Source organism: Patella vulgata, chromosome 8 (assembly GCF_932274485.2).
Source record: "Patella vulgata chromosome 8, xgPatVulg1.2, whole genome shotgun sequence".
In the NCBI taxonomy this organism is placed as follows: domain Eukaryota; kingdom Metazoa; phylum Mollusca; class Gastropoda; family Patellidae; genus Patella; species Patella vulgata.
In genome coordinates this window covers 46,336,991-46,355,799 of record NC_065886.2, presented here as the reverse complement: position 1 = coordinate 46,355,799, position 18,809 = coordinate 46,336,991, and the positions used below count along the sequence as shown (strand labels likewise).

Here is an 18,809-nt window from a genome sequence, read left to right as displayed (position 1 = left end):
AGACGTTAACGTCATCAGACATGATCGATTTGGGGGTGGTTCTGTTATGGTGTGGGGAGGCATCACTGTTGCTGGAAGAACGGCTTTACATGTTGTTGCAGGGCGTGTTACAGGCCAGTACTACCGGGACAACATCTTGGCAGTCCATGTTGTGCCGTTCGCACGACGTCATGGCCGCCGTTTCATCTTCCAGGATGACAACGCAAGATGTCACAGGGCCAGGATCGTTACAGGTTACCTCCAACAACAGAACATCACCACATTACCTTGGCCAGCATTGAGTCCCGACCTCTCCCCCATCGAGCATGTCTGGGACATGCTTGGACAGAGGTTACGTCAACGTCAACAACGTCCTGCCAATGTCCAAGAACTTGCTGCTGCGTTGCAACAGGAATGGGACAATCTGGACCAAAATGACCTTAGACGTCTCATTAAGAGTATGCCACGTCGGATCAATGCTTGTTTGGCAAACAGAGGAGGATTTACCCGTTACTGACTTGGTTGTGATGCTGTGGTAACTTTGCTGTTTGACCCCGGGTATCATTTTACCCTTATAATGGTCAGTCTGTGCCTTACTTAGTCTAACGATCATTTGGAATAAATCGATGAATGTGAACTTATTTCATTTTGTCATTTGTTTCTTCGTCAGTTTCATTAGGTGACTTTAATAACACTTAAAAATCAAATATCCCCTACTTTTTTTGAATAGTATAAATGCGGCCGGATGTTAGGTGGTCGAACGGTTAACGCGTGGGCGTTGCATCATGAGGTCTGTCATTGAGACAATAAGTGGCGTGGTGTCGATTCCCCGCTTGTACGTGACAAGGAGTAGGGTCGCCTGTCTAACCTCGTGGGTTTTCTCCACGTTCTCTTGTGTAATTCAAATAAGTACAACAAATTGATTATTTCTTTGTCACTTTATGCAGGTATGACATTTTCGTATCTGTTTTGCTTTCAATGGCATTTATACTATTCTGGATTTCTGCTTTCTTTTTGTTTTTTCATAATTCTTGTACACGTATCTCGATACGCCTTGAGTGTAAGATTGTGCACGAAATATCTTCAAGGTTGTGAGATTCGTCTGATACTAGTATGCTTGATCAAACAAAATTATAAGATTGTGTCGTTTTCAAGAGGACAAAACGACCTTAGTGGAATCGAATAACAACAATAGATCTATTCTGATAATAAGCAATTCCGAAAATCAATATATGTCTATATCATTCGAATACTGTGATCGAAGTTTTCCATAAACCTTGAAAATTGTATAGACCCCCTCCCTCCCTTCGGCTATTTTGTGTATTCCAAATCAATAAACATAACATGCGCATGTCCAATAATCATACTTAATATTAATTGCTACGTTTGATCTAAAACCGTTACCAATGACTACAATATTTGTTTTCCAAAATTGTTGTATTAAGATTCATAAAATTATTAAGGATTTTAACGTAACTTTGTGGGTAAATAAAATCAATTCAAAACATTTTGTATAATTATTTTTACTGATAGGAACATCTTAAAAAAGCATATTATCACACATGTCTAAACTCAACATAATCAATGATCATAGCCACATCATCTCCGTGCCAAGTTGGTAACCAATTGTTTCTGTTTGACCAAAATTGTGCCATTGGATCTTTAGCATTATTCTGCCATGGTTTAGGATATGCATATGTAACTCCGTTTTCTCCAAATATTCCAGGAGCTCCACCGGTGGCTACGTTTAATATCAAATAGAACTGTAAATGATAAAAAGAAACACTTAAAGGAGCCAAATCGCTAATATTTGGGACCTAGAAATTGACCCAAATGGGTCGCAACGCATATAATAATGTAATCTGATTGTATATAAACTGATTTACATATAATTGTTTCCGTTTTGACTCTAATTTCAAATCAGTTACGTCCAGCGAAATACGGCATGAGTCTCAACCGAATGGCAATTCCTAGCGTCTTGTTATTCCAGTCTATTAGGCATGCTCTCTAGATAAGATATGGCGTGACCGTTTGACATGAGATGTGGAATATGTCTAGCCTCGTTCTTTCTGGTCACTTGTTACAAATGACGCTGAAACGCACTATGGTACACGATTCGTGTACCAATGGTAACATGTTTATTTTGTCTTAAATATTAGATAGCAGAAGCCTACTCTTTCCCGGTAAGATCACAACATCAATGTTGATTTGAATTGACAAATAATTCGCGTTTTCAACGTGTAAGACTTAGCTACTTTAATTTTGAATTAAGAATTTGAGTGATAAATTACAACCGAAATTTATACATATTAATACATAAAGTTTTGTTTCTCATTTCAAGGATCTTTACATACTAATGTGTAGCCGTCAAGTAAGCAAAACTAAAGAAAGCCGGATAAAAAAAATATTAGGCCAAATTTTGAATTTAAACGAGCATCCTCGGTTTCCTTATTGGTCTCATGGGGATGTCAAACAAGTAGATTTTGATAGTTAAGACACGTCTGGTTCTTGTAACATTGCAGGTCTATTTCATCCATAAGCTTTCGTGTTATTATAGTACTGGTGTGTGTCCTGCACGAGGCAACTTACCGTTGCGAAACACATGTTACTACTTTTCCAATGGGGATACACGCTTTACTTACTATTACACTTAATTATTAGTTCGTATATATGGCCTTACAAATTTCATTATCATTTAGGATCGATGATACTCTGTTTTAATAATCGATAAATTGTTGAATAACGTTACCATACTTCCATTTATAGACTTAAACCATGACTGTCAGCCATGGCCGTATCAATTAAGTACCTTCCCAAGCACAAACTGTGTGATTTGATAATATATTTGGACTAAAAACATATTCAAACTAATTAAATCAAAATTTGCTTCAAATCCCTCTCAAAAATTCGTATTCATGAGAGATACCCCAATCTATAAAAAAATGAACTATTTTCAGAAGCCATGTTTGTTACCTAACTTGATTGAGGAAAGGTCCATTTTTCAGAATGTATTTGTAATTACTTACTGTCCATTTACCATACATATTAAGGTCTAAGTAAATTCTTTTTACGTTTAATTGCAAAGTCCGTTATACGTTTAAACCCCTCAAGTTCCCAAAACTACCTAACCATTCGATCAAGAAATAACAACAGCTCCCTAAGTCAAGCTGACAGACCATATGCCGTCTGGTTGCCAGTTAGTGATGGTCTGGTATTTTTGCCCAGTCCTTGCCCCATGGGTGTTTTTCGGGTAAACCAGTATATACTTCCCATATAGCTACATCGTATAGCAAATTTGCTATACTTTTGTTGGAAATAACCACCTGATAAATACTTTCGTGAGAATGCATCTTTAATAGGATACATTGGCGGAAATTAAAATACACCCACCTCCTGATCAAAAGGTGCGAGATGTGAACCACCTGACCAGATATTGTTTCCATGGAAACCAAGATGCTGCCACATGTTAGTATTAGAATGAACATCAACTCTTGTAACCATTTGATCATCAACATACAGGCTTAAATATATCAATAAAATTTGATCTTTTATAATGTTGGACGCCCCCCCCCCCACACACACACAGATATTTTTTAAATGTTGCAAAATAATAAATGTCAGTTACCGAAAATCTAAATAATATAGTTGTTTATGGGCTTTTATGGAGACTAATAATCGCAAATTTTGAAGTCAATAATTATTCTGGGTGTCATACGAGGCAGTAGTTGTCAGCAGTGGTCCATTTAGATCGGCGGGTTTCTAGATACAACGCGAGAGTCGCCGTTAAGCCAGCACGACGAAAAAAGCGCCGATTTTTTTCGGCGACTTTTTCGTCGCGTGGCTTAACGGCGACTCTCGTGTTGTGAAAGTCGCGGGTCGCCGTTAAGCAAGTGCTGGCTTAACGGCGACTCTCGCGTTGTATCTAGAAACCCGCCGATCTAAATGGACGCTTTCAGCCACCATAAATATGGCTATCAACCAATTTTATTTAAACTCATCTATATTTGAATGCCTAGTGGGGCGCTAACAATTATCCAATGTAGTTCAGTGTACTTTTGTGGTATATAGTGGGGAATTTATTTTGATACGATTTGCACCCAGTTGTAAATGTATAAATTAAAAGGTAAAGAAGATGATTAATCCCTTTTTTGGGGGCTCATATTCCCCAAGTAAAGAGAAGGAAAAATTATTAGGGTTTTTATATACTTACATAACGTGATCAGGCGACCAGTCTAATTTATATGTATGGAAACCATGCCAATCACCAGATGTTTTATATCTGTAAAATGATCATATCCATAAATAAGCTGTAAACAATCATGTTTTCTACGACAGTTTGTTCTTGTTGGGGTTTCATATTATGGCAACCTTCTTCTACAAACATAATGAGGAAATGTTGTCGAAAAATGAAGAAAAAAGGTGTCCAAATGCATTATATTTACTTTGCACCGGTGATATGGCGATCTCCACTTGCGTCGGGACCTAAATGAATAGATGATGTGACACGCTGAACTCCAATTTTCTGTCCACCATTGGTCCAGTGCATCACTTCGTTACCTAGAAGAAGAAACAATATTTTATCTTTAAATAAGACAAAATTAATATTTATTATGGTTTAATTAAATATAACAATAATTATATACGTCTGCAGTTATAACGAATATGAATGTCGAGGTAATAATTTAAAGCCGTTGATACGGGATGAAAGGAGTTATTTAGGCAGTTATTTAAAAAAAAAAGTACGTTAGGTTAACTACAAAAGCATAAAGATGATGAGGGAAAAAGTTATGGTAAATTGAAACTGAAGAACTGATATATTTAAATGATTTATGGATTAATATATAATTTTACTATTATTCTGGGATGTCGCTTTAAAATAGTAGAAACTTACATGAAGCCTCCATCATGTCAATTTCACCAGATCTTGGCCAATATCCATATTTTTGTGCTTTTGGCATCAGCCATATAGCTAAAATTATAATACATGTAAATTATAGCTGCAAATAGATAAAACAAATTATTGTAGAAATAACGATTTGGTGCGTGATCCGGAAGTGTATTATTGGACATTCTAATTTTATTGATATGAGCTGAAACATACCAGGCCACAACCAGTCTCCTCTGGGTATTTGAGCTCGAACGGTTACGGTGCCGTATCTAAGGGTTGGTTTGCTGTCAACTCTACCAGATAATAATGGTGGTAAAAGTCCATCTTTTGCATTTCTATAACACCCATGGAATCCATTATCTGTACACACACCCCATGTTTCTTAAATTATAGATAACACAGAAAACTCAATTTAAAGTTGTACAAAAGAGGCAAGATCAAGTTTCTCAAATTAAAAACAGATACCACGGGAAACTTAATTTAAACAGAACTCAAAACTCTGTACACAAACTCCATCATGTTACTTAAATTATATCACATACACCACGGGGAACTAAATTTAAAGCTGTACAAAATGAGCAAATCAAGTCTTTAGCATTTTGTTTAAACCTTGGGCTGTGATTGAAATAAACAAATTGATATAACTCACTTTTCACATCGAGTATTCCATGATACAGATCATTTTCAGTAAAATGGGGATTATCGACTGTTAGTGTCTGAAAAGAGAATATGACTAATAGAAAATAGAAGTTTTAACTAAAATGCTAAAGATTCTTGATGTTTTATTGTCATAGCATTTGAATTGGACTCTAGTATAGTTGAATGTCATGTGTAACAATTCAAAGAATGTATTATGTATAATAATCACGATTCAATAATATTTAACTAAACATGACTTACCGGTTTCAAGTATAGATGACCATTCCTGAGAAATACGTTCTGTGGATCATGTGTATAAACTTGAAATTCTCTGTGCTGAATAAAACAGAACAATCAAAAAAAAATCATCACTATGTAATTAGAAGCGAAATAGAGAGAGAGAAAGAGAGAGAGCGATTGGGTTTAACGTCCACTCGACACAAACTATGTCATTTTGTTTCAATAATTGGCTTGCTCGTAGTGGTCGTTAGCTTTTAATTTTCCAGTTTTCTGTTTTAAAAAAAAAGGTTTCCAATAAATTGGACAAAATCGAGTGTCATAAAGAAATGAAACTAACCCATTCACCTGTTGCAGTGACTTGTATCAACCAATTATTAGTATTTAAGTGGTTTCCATTAAAATCATCTCTAAACATAACAGCCCCACGCATTCGTCTAGGCGGTAGGGTAGCCATTGGTGCTATTTGTAACAAAAGTAATAATATTAGTTAAAGCTAACCCTTTTCAGTTTGTGGATATTACGTGTGGAGGATATCTCTTTATTGCACGAAGCAGGTAAGGAACTTCTTCACTCCTCATTTTTATGATTCTGCACTTGCTGATGAAGGCTTATCCGAATGAATTGGAATTACATGGACTTACCTGATTTCCATGTAATCGTCTGACTTAAGGCGATATCCCCATTGCTCAGAGTAGCCATGGTGAAATATTCAATGCTTCCAGAAGCCGGTATTTTTGGATCCGTAAAATACCAAACATTATCTGAAACAGTTTAATAAACGTTTAAGTAATAAAAATAATAATAATAACATAGGACCATCCATTCTTAAGTCCATAAATGCAAAGTGACATCCTCGCCGTTTTAAATACTGGGAAGGATCTGGGGTAACCAGGGGTGGTATTGCTTTATTGGCAGCATTTTGTCTTTGGTATAAACAGCTAAGGGCTAAAGGGAGGTAATCACACTCTATCCTAGAGACCGGTGTAACAATTTTAGCGCGCTTTGGCCCTTAGTGATGTACATAAAGCGCATAATAAATATACACATTATTATTATTATTACCTAAAAATTGATATCCACGTAATATAAATAAACCAATAATACTGAATCGAAAGACAAAAATATTTACCTATTTTAATGGCTTCTCCATGCTTTGGAAATTCGCCATCAACTGCATATCTAAAGCGTACAGAAATGGCATCTGGTATGTCTGTAATTACATATAATGAAGATGCAGTGTATCATCCCTCTCAACAATGGTATTATACGTGAACCCCAATTGCGTGCGTTCGTTCCTAGAGTTTTACGTCCACTTCCACCAAGGGTGATATCGTAGACAAGCACCCCAATTCACGAATCAGCATTTAATTTTGGAACAATTTTTTTTATTGGATTTAATTGCTCATCCCAATTCACGAATCAGTGTAGTACCGTGCAATGCTATGCAGTCGCTGGTTAGATGTGGAAAATATGCCGGGAATACTCCCCACATCCAACGTGTGACGCATACTCTCTCTTCTCTGCTACATATTTAAGAACAGCCCTTGATCGTCTTTGTATTTTCACTTGTCGTCTTTGCTTCCCCTACACGTTGTGTATTTACTTCTTACTGTTTTCTCAGTTAGTTAAGACGTTTGTCTTACCAGGAATAAAAATGCAACAGTTATATACATTTTATATACCATAGCTGCATACATAGATACAAGCATCGTACAATAACAGTAAAGTCATTCTCTGAAACCCCATCCAGCCAGACTCGCTGGGGCGATAGAAATTGCTACATCTTTTTTCTTCCAGAATCAAGCTGCTGTCGGACGAATTCTCACAAATATGATAGTTTTGTAGCTTTGAGTTTTGGACCTTCAGTTATGTAATTGGTCAAATATGATGTAAATAATTATAGAGATTGGCTAATTAAGCTAAATGACGTCGAAACCCACTCTTATATGGATAGTGGAAATTTACCGGAGAAATTTCCCACAAGATATCTGTTATCAACCTGGAATTGAATGTTTACCACATTATGACTTTTTTTATCTAACAATCTGTCACTCATTCGCTAATTTGATTTAAGTAAATATTAGACAATATTTATGTTTGAATCCCAAAACTTGCCAAAGACATGAATTAATACAATATAATGCCATCCCTTTTTTTTATTCTATAAATTTGAAAACAATGTCGCAACGGCAATATTTCTACATAGCATTTAAATCCAATATTTTTTAAAAATTTAAACCAAATACATTTTCGTTTTCTTTCGGTTTATATTCCTAATTTTATATTTTACCTGGATCCCAGCCCCATGCTAATTTGTTTCAAGCTATTTAGTTTTTTGAATACTTTTCTAGAAAAGTAATATGGGAAATTTTTATTTTTCTTGCGTAACCCAGTTAAAGGACAATATTGGTATTAGAGAGAGAGAGAGAGAGAGAGAGATGGGGTTTAACGTCCACTCGACACAAACTAGGTCATTTTGGGACTAACATATGGTTTTAATTTTATTTACATAATTCGCTTGCGCGTAGGGGTCTTTAGCAGTGGGAGAAAACCGGAGGACCCGGAGAAAACCCACGAGGTTGGACAGGCGACCCTACTCCTTGCCACGTACAACCGGGGATTCGAAACCACGCCAGTCGACTCAATGACAGACTTTATGATACAGCGCGCGCACGCTAACCATTCAGCCATCCAACCCCCCTATTGGTGTCAGTCATTATCACATATGTGGTAGAACTAATTAAACACATTACAAATATAATTTTAACACAGAGATCATTGCTACGATAGCTGAGTAATTCAGGTTTCCTGAATCGGAAGTGACGAACGCCAAAGGAAAACACGAGGCATCCCTCTAAATAACTGACTGAAGTAACGAGTAACAACAGATACATGGGCAAATTTCTGCTCACTAATAATTCCTCACAAGACCAAAAGTTGTTGTGTGAGACTGTGAGAGGATATCTGACAGTTCATAAAAAGAATTGACTGCCACTAGATAAGAGAACACGAAAGCAAAACAGAAAAAGTCCGTGCATTACCATGTTTGTATAAGGTATAGAATGAATATAAACAAGGAAATGTACGGACTATTTCTATTTTTTTCGTGTTCTCTTATCTAATGACATTCAATTACTTTATTGAATTGTCAGGTATCCTCTTGCAGTCCCATATAACAACTTTTGGTCTTCGAAGGAATTATTAGTGAGCATAAATTCGGCCGTGTATATGTTATCACTAGTCACATCAGTCAGTTATATAGAGGGATGACTCGTGTTTTCCTTTGGCGTTCCTCACTTCCGATTCAGGAAACCTGAATTACTCAGCTATCGTAGCAATGATCTCTGTGTTAAAATTATATTTGTAATGTGTTAAACCAGCTCTATCACATATGTGATAATGACTTGCACCAATATTGTCCTTCAAACAATCTTGGCGATAATTTACCGATGACCAAATTCAGACATATTGATTGGTATATCTATACCACCTGTATCACCAAAATCCATGGGACCCTTAAAGATTTAAATTTAAGATTAAATACAAACCATCAGAAGAAAATTGTCCTCCTCCATCAGCTAATAATATAAATTTAGGATCCGGTACGGGTATGGCACACGCCACACAAACAGACCAGATAAGAATTAAAAGAGGCACCATTTATATAATGTCTGAAAAATGTTAATGATTTCGTGATGAACACGCTTTTATATGTAACCAATTCATGCTTTTGCGATAAGGGGTTCATTATCTACATAGATCATTCTGACCTACATAAAAACTACCAGGTTCATTTCTACTTATGGCCTATCTAACAATGATAGATGAATGCAATTTCTAGTGTCCTATGTCAAACCATTACCCTGAATTACAGATATAGTGAAAATCTCCAGACTTGACTGTCCCTTTTATTGACGGTGGACTAGAAAAGGTATACAAGAAATATGTAAAACGGTGATTCAAGTAGCCATCATCGTTATTTATCTACTTCTACATGCAATGATTAAATTTTCAACAAAACTGACAAATAACTGGTAACATTACATTTAAACAGTAGTCTCTTATCCTTACGACGAATATTTGTGTGAATAAATGGTCATCGTTTGGGCATATATAGGTTTCTGGTTAGATTGTCTGGTCTATTATGTTACTATGTACGAAAACGATTTTGCTTAACAGAGAAATCTATTGGCAATACCCGTTCAACATCCAATACTCCTAAGTTTTTTAATTGTAATTTCCCCATTTTAATCTATGGATTTTCGTTATGTTAAGCGATACAGCTCGTTGCTTTTACTTTAGCTAAAATATTTCATTGGCCACGTGTTTGGTTATTATGTGACCATCATAAACTCTACATGTGTGTAATTACATCTGATAAAGGTGATATCTAATCCTCCTTTTGTTTGAATGAATGAAATTACAACTACGAATGTATATTTGGTCATAATACACTAAGTTATATAGATTAAGTATCTGTTAAACCTTCCTTTGGGTTCTAACAGACAACAATATCAGACTTTTACTGAAGTGAGAACCCACACCTTCATTAACCTGGTTGATTCAGAAAGGTAGAACGTTAATCCACAGGCTTCATTACAAAACAGAGTATAAGCTTACTCTTCGGTACCACTTTCCGCTGGTCTAATCTGTGACAATATATTGCTCACAGAGGTAACGTCTAATAACTACAATTTTGATAATAAAGTCACATATAACGTCAATTTGCATGGATTTGTTGGCTTCTGCACCTATTGTAGGTGTTTATTTAATTAGAATTTATCTCATCTTGTTTCAAAGTTTATCTTATCTTATTCAAAAGGCCAGGTGGATTTGTCTTGTCTTATCATGTTTGTCTTAAAGTCTCTGTGGACTTAATATGGCAATCAGACACGGTTAAAAACCGGTTTTTATATATAAATAGTTTTATTAAGCACAGCCCAATCAAAATTTTATTACACATGTCTGAACTCGACATAAACCACATTTAGATCATTTTTATGCGATTTAAATCTCATAGAATTATTAACAACTGTGACTGATCAAACGAAGGAACATTTTAAATAATATTCGAAAAGCTGAGCTACTGACACAGGGGTGTTTAACACGTAAGCTAATTAAACATACATTATGCAAGAGCTAAATCTGCCTATTGCAGGTCTTTCTTTAGACCTGAAATGTTATCTAAATTTTTAATTGGACATTAATTAAATTATCCAGATCATAATCAACCCTGGGTGTCGTCGCTAGCCTTTCGATGTTTATTGGATTAGGTTCCGAATTGCTGTTCGACTTCCATTCATGATTTAATCATGAACTGGATAATCGAGACTATGTTTTTTTTATCGTACCGACTTTAGTAATGATGATCGTGGCTAGGCCGATAATCAATCGCTAAAATCTCGGTTCAGAGTGGATCAATTTGACTGAAATTTTCAGCAAATCCCCTTTACATTATCTAGTTTTTAGCTATTATAGTGAGAACTGCCAGCTCTTTATCTAATCTCCCATAATGTATCTTTAATATATTTTTATTATTTTTCAGCAGGAATCACGTATTCTATTTCCTTGCTGATCTATTACTTGATTTTATAAAACTTAGGTGTTAATATTATACTGGCGTTTGTCCTATACGAGGCAGTGTATGCTCACTCTTTTCGAAATACGTGATACTATGTTTCCCATGGGGGCACACGTTTTACTTACTATTACACTTATTTTTCATTTCTTACATATGGACTTTGGTTGGTTGTGCTATTGTAAAAATTAAAGATGCATACGGGCTTGGTGAATGTTAGGGGGCAGACTTGAAAAATGCCCGAAAACATTCCTGTGTACAGACGGCGGCTGACCTGATTTCCAAACAATAAATTTATATATCGCCGCGGGGTATGAAGGCCTTACCCTCTCCGACTCCGAGAAAATGTAACAAATTTAGCTGACGCAAATGCGATTTTTGGCTGTTCTAGCCCGTGATGTAAGTAACATCAAAGTTGTTCAATCGTTTTGCAACCGAAATCCCACTCTGTGCCGAGCTGAATTCGAATCATCCAATCAGACTGTTGCAGCTGCATTCACAAATAATGATAGATGCCCGCAACATTTCACACAAAGCAGAGTGGCCTCAGGCAATATTTGCGATATTCAATTAAAAGAAAATTAAAATTAGCGTTTGATTATTTTGCCAACTAGACGATATAATAATTTTTTTGTTCGAAAGTTAGGAGGGCAGCCATGATGATTTATCCCTTACATAATGCATCTTTAATATATTGTTGAATTTTACATTTTGAAAGAGTTAACCAATAATAACAATGCTAGTACCACATGAATTTAATAAGCCGAAGAAAATTAATGATATGGTATAATGACCTCCTGATCAAAAGGTGCGAGATGTGAACCACATTACCAGATATTGTTTCCATGGAAACCAAGATGTTGCCACATTTTAGTATTAGAATGAACATCAACTCTTGTTACCATTTGATCATCAACATACAGGCTTAAATATATCAATAAAATCTGATATAATTTTTGATGTCATTCGCACTCATAAAGTATTCTAAGTACGACATATGGGTGTTTGTTATCGCTAACATTAGATTTTATGCATTTTGTTGAAACTTTGGGCTGTCAGTGAACTAGACTAACTAACTCACTTTTCACATCGAGTAATCCATGATACAGATCATTTTCAGTAAAATGGGGATTATCGACTGTTAGTGTCTGAAAATAGAATATAACTAATATTAAGAAGGACTTTTAATTTTATGTGTAAGGATTCGTGCCGTCCAATTTGTCACACCATTCCCATTTTATTCTATTAATTAATGATTGACATGCGTTACTACCAACACAATTTAAACAAATTATAAATCTATAACATACACTATTCAGTGGTATTTACCTAACAATTGTTTTATATATCAGAAATATAACTTACCGGCTTTAAGTATAAATTACCATTCGTGAGAAATACGTTCTGTGGATCATGTGGTATAAACTTGAAATTCTTTGTGCTGTATAAAACATAATGACCAAATATCGTTAGTTAAACTAATTAGCGGGAAATAAGTAACAATATAAATATAGATATAAATTAGGTTCATACACGCCTTGTACATATTTTCAGCAAATCCCCTTTACATTATCTAGTTTTTAGCTATTATAGTGAGAACTGCCAGCTCTTTATCTAATCTCCCATAATGTATCTTTAATATATTTTTATTATTTTTCAGCAGGAATCACGTATTCTATTTCCTTGCTGATCTATTACTTGATTTTATAAAACTTAGGTGTTAATATTATACTGGCGTTTGTCCTATACGAGGCAGTGTATGCTCACTCTTTTCGAAATACGTGATACTATGTTTCCCATGGGGGCACACGTTTTACTTACTATTACACTTATTTTTCATTTCTTACATATGGACTTTGGTTGGTTGTGCTATTGTAAAAATTAAAGATGCATACGGGCTTGGTGAATGTTAGGGGGCAGACTTGAAAAATGCCCGAAAACATTCCTGTGTACAGACGGCGGCTGACCTGATTTCCAAACAATAAATTTATATATCGCCGCGGGGTATGAAGGCCTTACCCTCTCCGACTCCGAGAAAATGTAACAAATTTAGCTGACGCAAATGCGTGGATCATGTGGTATAAACTTGAAATTCTTTGTGCTGTATAAAACATAATGACCAAATATCGTTAGTTAAACTAATTAGCGGGAAATAAGTAACAATATAAATATAGATATAAATTAGGTTCATACACGCCTTGTACATATTTTGTTTCAGTTCCTTAATCCCCCACCCGTTTCTATCGCCATACTATCAATGGGTAGTCTTAGAACAATATCTTACCTCAAACGGACACATCCTAATGAGAACAACTGTTTTTTAGGGTTTCAAATTTGTGTTTCAGAAATAGATTTTAATGTAGTATTCATAAATCAATAGTCCACCCCAAACAGTAACAGTATAATGAAAAGATAAAAATGTCTCTAGGAGTCAAAATTCGTTGTATTTCAAAACAAAATTTCTAATTAAAGCAACCAAAAATCTTAATATTTAAACTTTATAATTATGTGTTGCAAAGAGACAAAACTGACCCATTCGCCAGTTGCAGTGACTTGTATCAACCAATTATTGGTATTCAAGTCATTGCCATTAGAATCATCTCTGAAAATAACAGCCCCACGGATTCTTCTCCGTGGTAGTGTAGCCATTGGTGCTATATGTAAAGACAAGTTAAAATTAACACAAAAATAAACAATACTGTAGGTTGCGGATACGTGCCCGGAAAGAAAATATTAAGAGGATTTTGCACGTGGTCATGAAGGTTTGTCTGAAAGTTTTAACGAAAATGACTTACCGTATTTCCACGTAATATTTTGAATGAAGGCAACATCCCCATTACTCAAAGTAGCGTCACTAAAAAAAAACAATGCTTCCAGAAGCCGGTATTTTAGGGTCCTTAAAATACCAAACATTATATCTAAAACAGTTTAATAAACGACTGAAGAAGTTGACTTCTTTCATAATGTTTCTAATGAAAATAAAAAAAAAACCATTATCCATAAATATTGATAAATTGAAGATTCTGCTCACAAAAAATGGCCGTAAACGGGTATTTGAGTAAAATTAACTACATTTTTTAATTTAGTACTGAACCGAAAAAAAAACCCAAACTATTTACTTATTTTTGTGCCGTCTCTAATCTTTGGAGTTTCGCCATCGACTGTATAACCAAACGTTACATCAATGGCATCTGGTATGCATGTAATAAATGGTAGTTGGTTCCTATGAATTTAAACAACTAAGATACGAATATTTAGCGGAATGCAAAATACGCATTCTGTTTGCCCCTCACAGCAGACACCATCCGGTCAGTAGCTGGTGTTGGCGGGACAATTATTGGAGAGCCGAAAAACACTCATTCAATATAATCCCCACTTGATGTTTTAAATAGATTATCTATAAAGAAGTTAATTACTATTATAGATTTAGATCCCCAAAAAAACATATTGGACTGGGTTCGTTTGATGTGATATTTCCATTTGTAATGGTTCCAGTCTCTTTACGATGAGGGATCACGTGGCTAAGTGGGTAAGACGCTAGCCTGGAGGTCGGGTGTTCGATCCCTGCATTGGCCGAGAAAGTTCATCCAGATTTTCCGGCGTGGTCTTCCCTTGTCAGTGATGCAGGATGGAGGGTCTGACAAGGAGAACTGTCTAGTCGTTCGGATGGGACGAAAAACCGAGGTCTCGTGTATATATTGGCGTGCACGTAAAAGATCCCTTGGCAATTGGAATTCGATATAAGAGTATGCCGTAGCGCCGCTGCCCGGGCAAAATTTCCCTCATAGCACACTGTATGGCGTATGCCCGTCTTCATCAGCCCAGTTTAGGAGCAGAACAGTAGGACGTTAAACCCCATTTCATTTCTTAACGATGAACGAATATTAAGTGGAATTAAGCCGGCTTGTTTACTTTACTAATTAAGTTAGACAAATCAATTTATCGTCGGATATAATTTTTCAACTACTACAAATCAACTTTAAAAATCCAGTGAAATCAGCCAAATCAAAGCCATTTGAAACTAACATCTGAAATCCATTCGGCCATTAAGCAATCGTTTGTTTCAGTTTATATTCCTTATCTTATATTTTACCGGGCTCAAGTACTTAAGGCTAGTTCGTAGTTAAGTACTGTCATTGAGTCAACTGGCGTGGTTTCGATTCCACGGTTGTACGTGACAAGGAATAGAGTCGCCTGTCCTACTTCGTGGGTTTTCTCCGTGTTCTCCTGTTTCTTCCCACTGCTAAAGACCCTACGCGCAAGCGAATTATTGAAATAAAATTGAACCATGTGTTAGTCCCGAAATGACCTAGTTTGTGTCGAGTGGACGTTAAATACCATTCCCCCCTCTCTCTCTTGAAGAAGAAGGCAGCCGGGGTCAGCTGTTCTGAATATATGTAACATCTTATAATTTGTAGAAGATTAGAACCATAGAGTCGTAACAAAATAAGAAATCATTTCAGTTAGATTGAAAATTGATAAAATTCTGACGTTGAAAACTAGACTAATATTTTAGAACTGTCTAGTTCTGAGTAAAAGGCACTTGCTGTATATCTGGAACACTGTGTGACATCGGTTATTATGCTTTTATTGTGGTTTTCCAGAAAAAAATATTATTTTGAAGACAAGTTAACCGACAATTAACCTACTAGCGTTTATCGGATAACAGAATGGAAAATAATCATTTATCCCTTACTGGTTAGCAATTATGTCGATCATTTCCAGATGGCTAAATTTCGCCAGACATTTTGATTTAAATATTTATATCTAATAATTAAAAAGGACACCATTTATAAAATGTCAGATTTTTTTTAATATTTTGAATGACTTCGTGACATACGGTTTTATATACATGTATAATTTTTATGATAAGATTTATTATCTAAATAGATCATTCTGCCTGACATTAAAGTGGCACGTACAGTTTCACTTGGTGTCATAAAACAATTGTGGTCTTATACATGCATGTTTACGATTCAGTGGTATCAAAGTGAAAGTATGATTTTAAAGGTTGCGTATAAGTCTCTAGGTGAAAACACTGGTACATGAATGACAGCAACTCTATTCAACCATATTACAAATTAAAGTGGCCATCTAGACTTTAAAAGTATGGAGTCTTTTAGTAACGGATATGCTTTGAGTGTATTAGCTTGATTTGTTCATTTGTTATTCCGAAATTAATTTTATTAAGTATTTACTGTTTTCGATAGATCAATATTGGCTCAAAGAACTTTACTGATTTCGATAGACAGCTGGTGTAGTGACTTTGACGAACGTGACTTTTAAAGGTGGCACCGGAAGGGGATACAAGGAAAGTTTCGAGTAACCACCGCCGTTAGTCATATGCAATGGTACAATTTAATGTTGGGATTTCCCACAGAACAGATAATTTCGATTTGAAAAATTCACGGTGGATCAGTGAGTAAGATTCTGGCTCGCTAACCAGTGTGGAGCGAGAAATTTCCTCGGGATTCTCGGGCGTGGTGTCCCCTTGTTAAACCCATTTCATATCGTTTTTGTCTTATGCTTTCTAGATGTGTGACAAACCCCCTTTAAACGTACCTTCACTGTTTTCTACGTAGGCATACCAATCCAGACGTGAATGGAGAGTGCAAATCTGTTCTATCATTCATGAAGAAAGTGGTTTTATAAATTTAAATTCGTTATGAAACAAACACCAGTCAGACTGGTAAATAGCGAGGAATTTTCTTGGTTAGTGGGACAATCCACACAACACCTAAATTTCGTTATGATACCGATGTATGCACGGTGGTTATGAACAGTACAATTATACCCTAAACATAATCGGAAGCTTGCCTTCATTTATTCAAAAGTAAAAAATATGAATAGAGGACAAATTTATTCCACATGCATTTGTTTTAAGGTTTTTGTGAAGCTGCAATGGGAAACGTATAACACAGTTCAAAATATATATTTTTAATCAATACACCTCAATAGGAATATTATTACATATGTCTAAACTCAACATAATCAATGATCATGGCCACATCATCTCCGTGCCAAGTTGGTAACCAATGGTTTCTGTTTGACCAAAATTGTGCCATTGGATCTTTAGCATTATTCTGCCATGGTTTAGGATATGCATAGGTAACTCCTTGTTCTCCCCATATGCCACCTGTTCCGCCGATGGCCACATTCAATATCATATAGAACTACAAAAGATAGACCATTTTGATCACTTTCATCTGATATATTGTTACATACAACAGGTTACTAATACTAATTTCGAAAACATACGTTGTTTATTTGTAGCCATAGACTTTATGTAGCGAGAGTGACTTAAGCATAGAGACTGAAATAATGTAATATATTGATAAAAACAAAATTATAAATACGAAATAAATATATTAAACGCCAACCAACCTCCTGGTCAAAAGGTGCGAGATGTGAACCACTTGACCAAATATTGTTCCCATGGAAACCAAGATGCTGCCACATGTTAGTATTAGAATGGACATCAATTCTTGTTACCATTTGATCATCAACATACAGGCTTAAATATATTAATTAAATTTGATATAGTTACATGTGATAAATTCCGACATCAATCAGTGGCATTCGCGATGGCGTCGCTTAAATATATCAATAAAATATCATGTACTTTTGTTTATGGACGTGGATAGGAACCACATATTACGGTCATGGCCAAAACTTTGAGACTACAACTTAATGCCCTATGTTTCCATTCCGAAAAATTAATGATTCCGTCAGCAATTGCTCTTATTAAATCAGCAGTTGACCAGTGGTCCATAAAAGTGATTTTATTTTCTGATTTTGTAATGCACAAAAAGCTCCTCTATCGGAGATTACGAGAGTTCAAATAGTGATTTTTAGTAGGAAGAGAGAGAGAGATTGAGAGAGTGAGGGTGTGTGTGTGTGTTAAAGTCCATTCGACACAAACAAGGTCATTTCGGAACTAGGAAACCCACGAGGTTGATTTAATAAATGAAGTTTCAGTGGTGCCATTGGCAGGCAATGTTCTGATGGCACAATGTGTTGTTATTTGACAGATTGAGCATGCCGATAAAATAAACAGATGGGTGAATTTTAGGATTATAATTAAAGCAAGAAATAATGATATATATAGTAGGCGATTAAAACAATTTGTAGGACTGGCATACCTGATAAAACATGTAGACGTGTTATATACTTACATAACGTGATCAGGTGACCAGTCCATTTTGTATGTATGGAAACCATGCCAATCTCCAGAGGTTTTAGTCCTATAAAAGAATTATATCACATAGACCCAATGCAGGAAATGTTCCAGTTCTATTATTTGTTATCTTTCACTTTATTTGCCTGACGAAATGAAATTGATGTCAAGCAATAGAGGAGTTCCAATTTAATATAGCTAACACATTTTTATATTACTGTTATATTTACTTTGCACCGGTGATATGGCGACCTTCACTTAGGCCAGGACCTAAATGAATAGAAGACGTGACACGTTGAACTCCAATT

The 18,809-nt window shown here is 35.6% G+C and overlaps 1 protein-coding gene and 1 long non-coding RNA gene across 3 annotated transcripts; both read right to left on the bottom strand.

The window, feature by feature from the left end:
• Positions 1 to 1,514: 1,514 nt before the first annotated feature.
• Positions 1,515 to 9,409, bottom strand: LOC126829545 (beta-1,3-glucan-binding protein). The gene is made up of 12 exons (XM_050559494.2): positions 9,295 to 9,409; positions 6,876 to 6,956; positions 6,388 to 6,507; positions 6,084 to 6,205; positions 5,768 to 5,842; positions 5,517 to 5,583; positions 5,081 to 5,248; positions 4,871 to 4,948; positions 4,422 to 4,536; positions 4,190 to 4,258; positions 3,370 to 3,499; positions 1,515 to 1,742 (listed from the first exon to the last, which is right to left on the bottom strand). The coding sequence occupies exons 1-12, from the start codon at positions 9,404 to 9,406 to the stop codon at positions 1,536 to 1,538; spliced, it is 1,344 nt and encodes a 447-aa protein (XP_050415451.1). The 5' UTR covers positions 9,407 to 9,409; the 3' UTR covers positions 1,515 to 1,535.
• A 2,709-nt stretch (positions 9,410 to 12,118) lies between these two features.
• On the bottom strand, positions 12,119 to 18,809 carry LOC126829561 (uncharacterized). 2 transcript variants are annotated; one of them, XR_008788942.1, is made up of 4 exons: positions 18,732 to 18,809; positions 18,500 to 18,568; positions 17,709 to 17,838; positions 17,289 to 17,497 (listed from the first exon to the last, which is right to left on the bottom strand). It is a non-coding gene; the product is annotated as an uncharacterized LOC126829561 (long non-coding RNA). The 2 variants fall into 2 exon arrangements; XR_007683451.2 differs by lacking the exons at positions 17,289 to 17,497; positions 17,709 to 17,838 and adding an exon at positions 12,119 to 12,248 and having other exon boundaries at positions 18,732 to 18,800.

Bases quoted from the DNA above. Each gene is read 5' to 3' on its own strand.
- LOC126829545 (XM_050559494.2), bottom strand. From the start codon at position 9,406: ATGGTGCCTCTTTTAATTCTTATCTGGTCTGTTTGTGTGGCGTGTGCC. The intron at 5,584-5,767 runs GTAAGTCATGTT...TTCTCTTTTCAG, and splicing joins GTCATCTATACTTGAAACCG to ACACTAACAGTCGATAATCC. The intron at 4,259-4,421 runs GTAAATATAATG...ATCATTTTACAG, and splicing joins CGCCATATCACCGGTGCAAA to ATATAAAACATCTGGTGATT.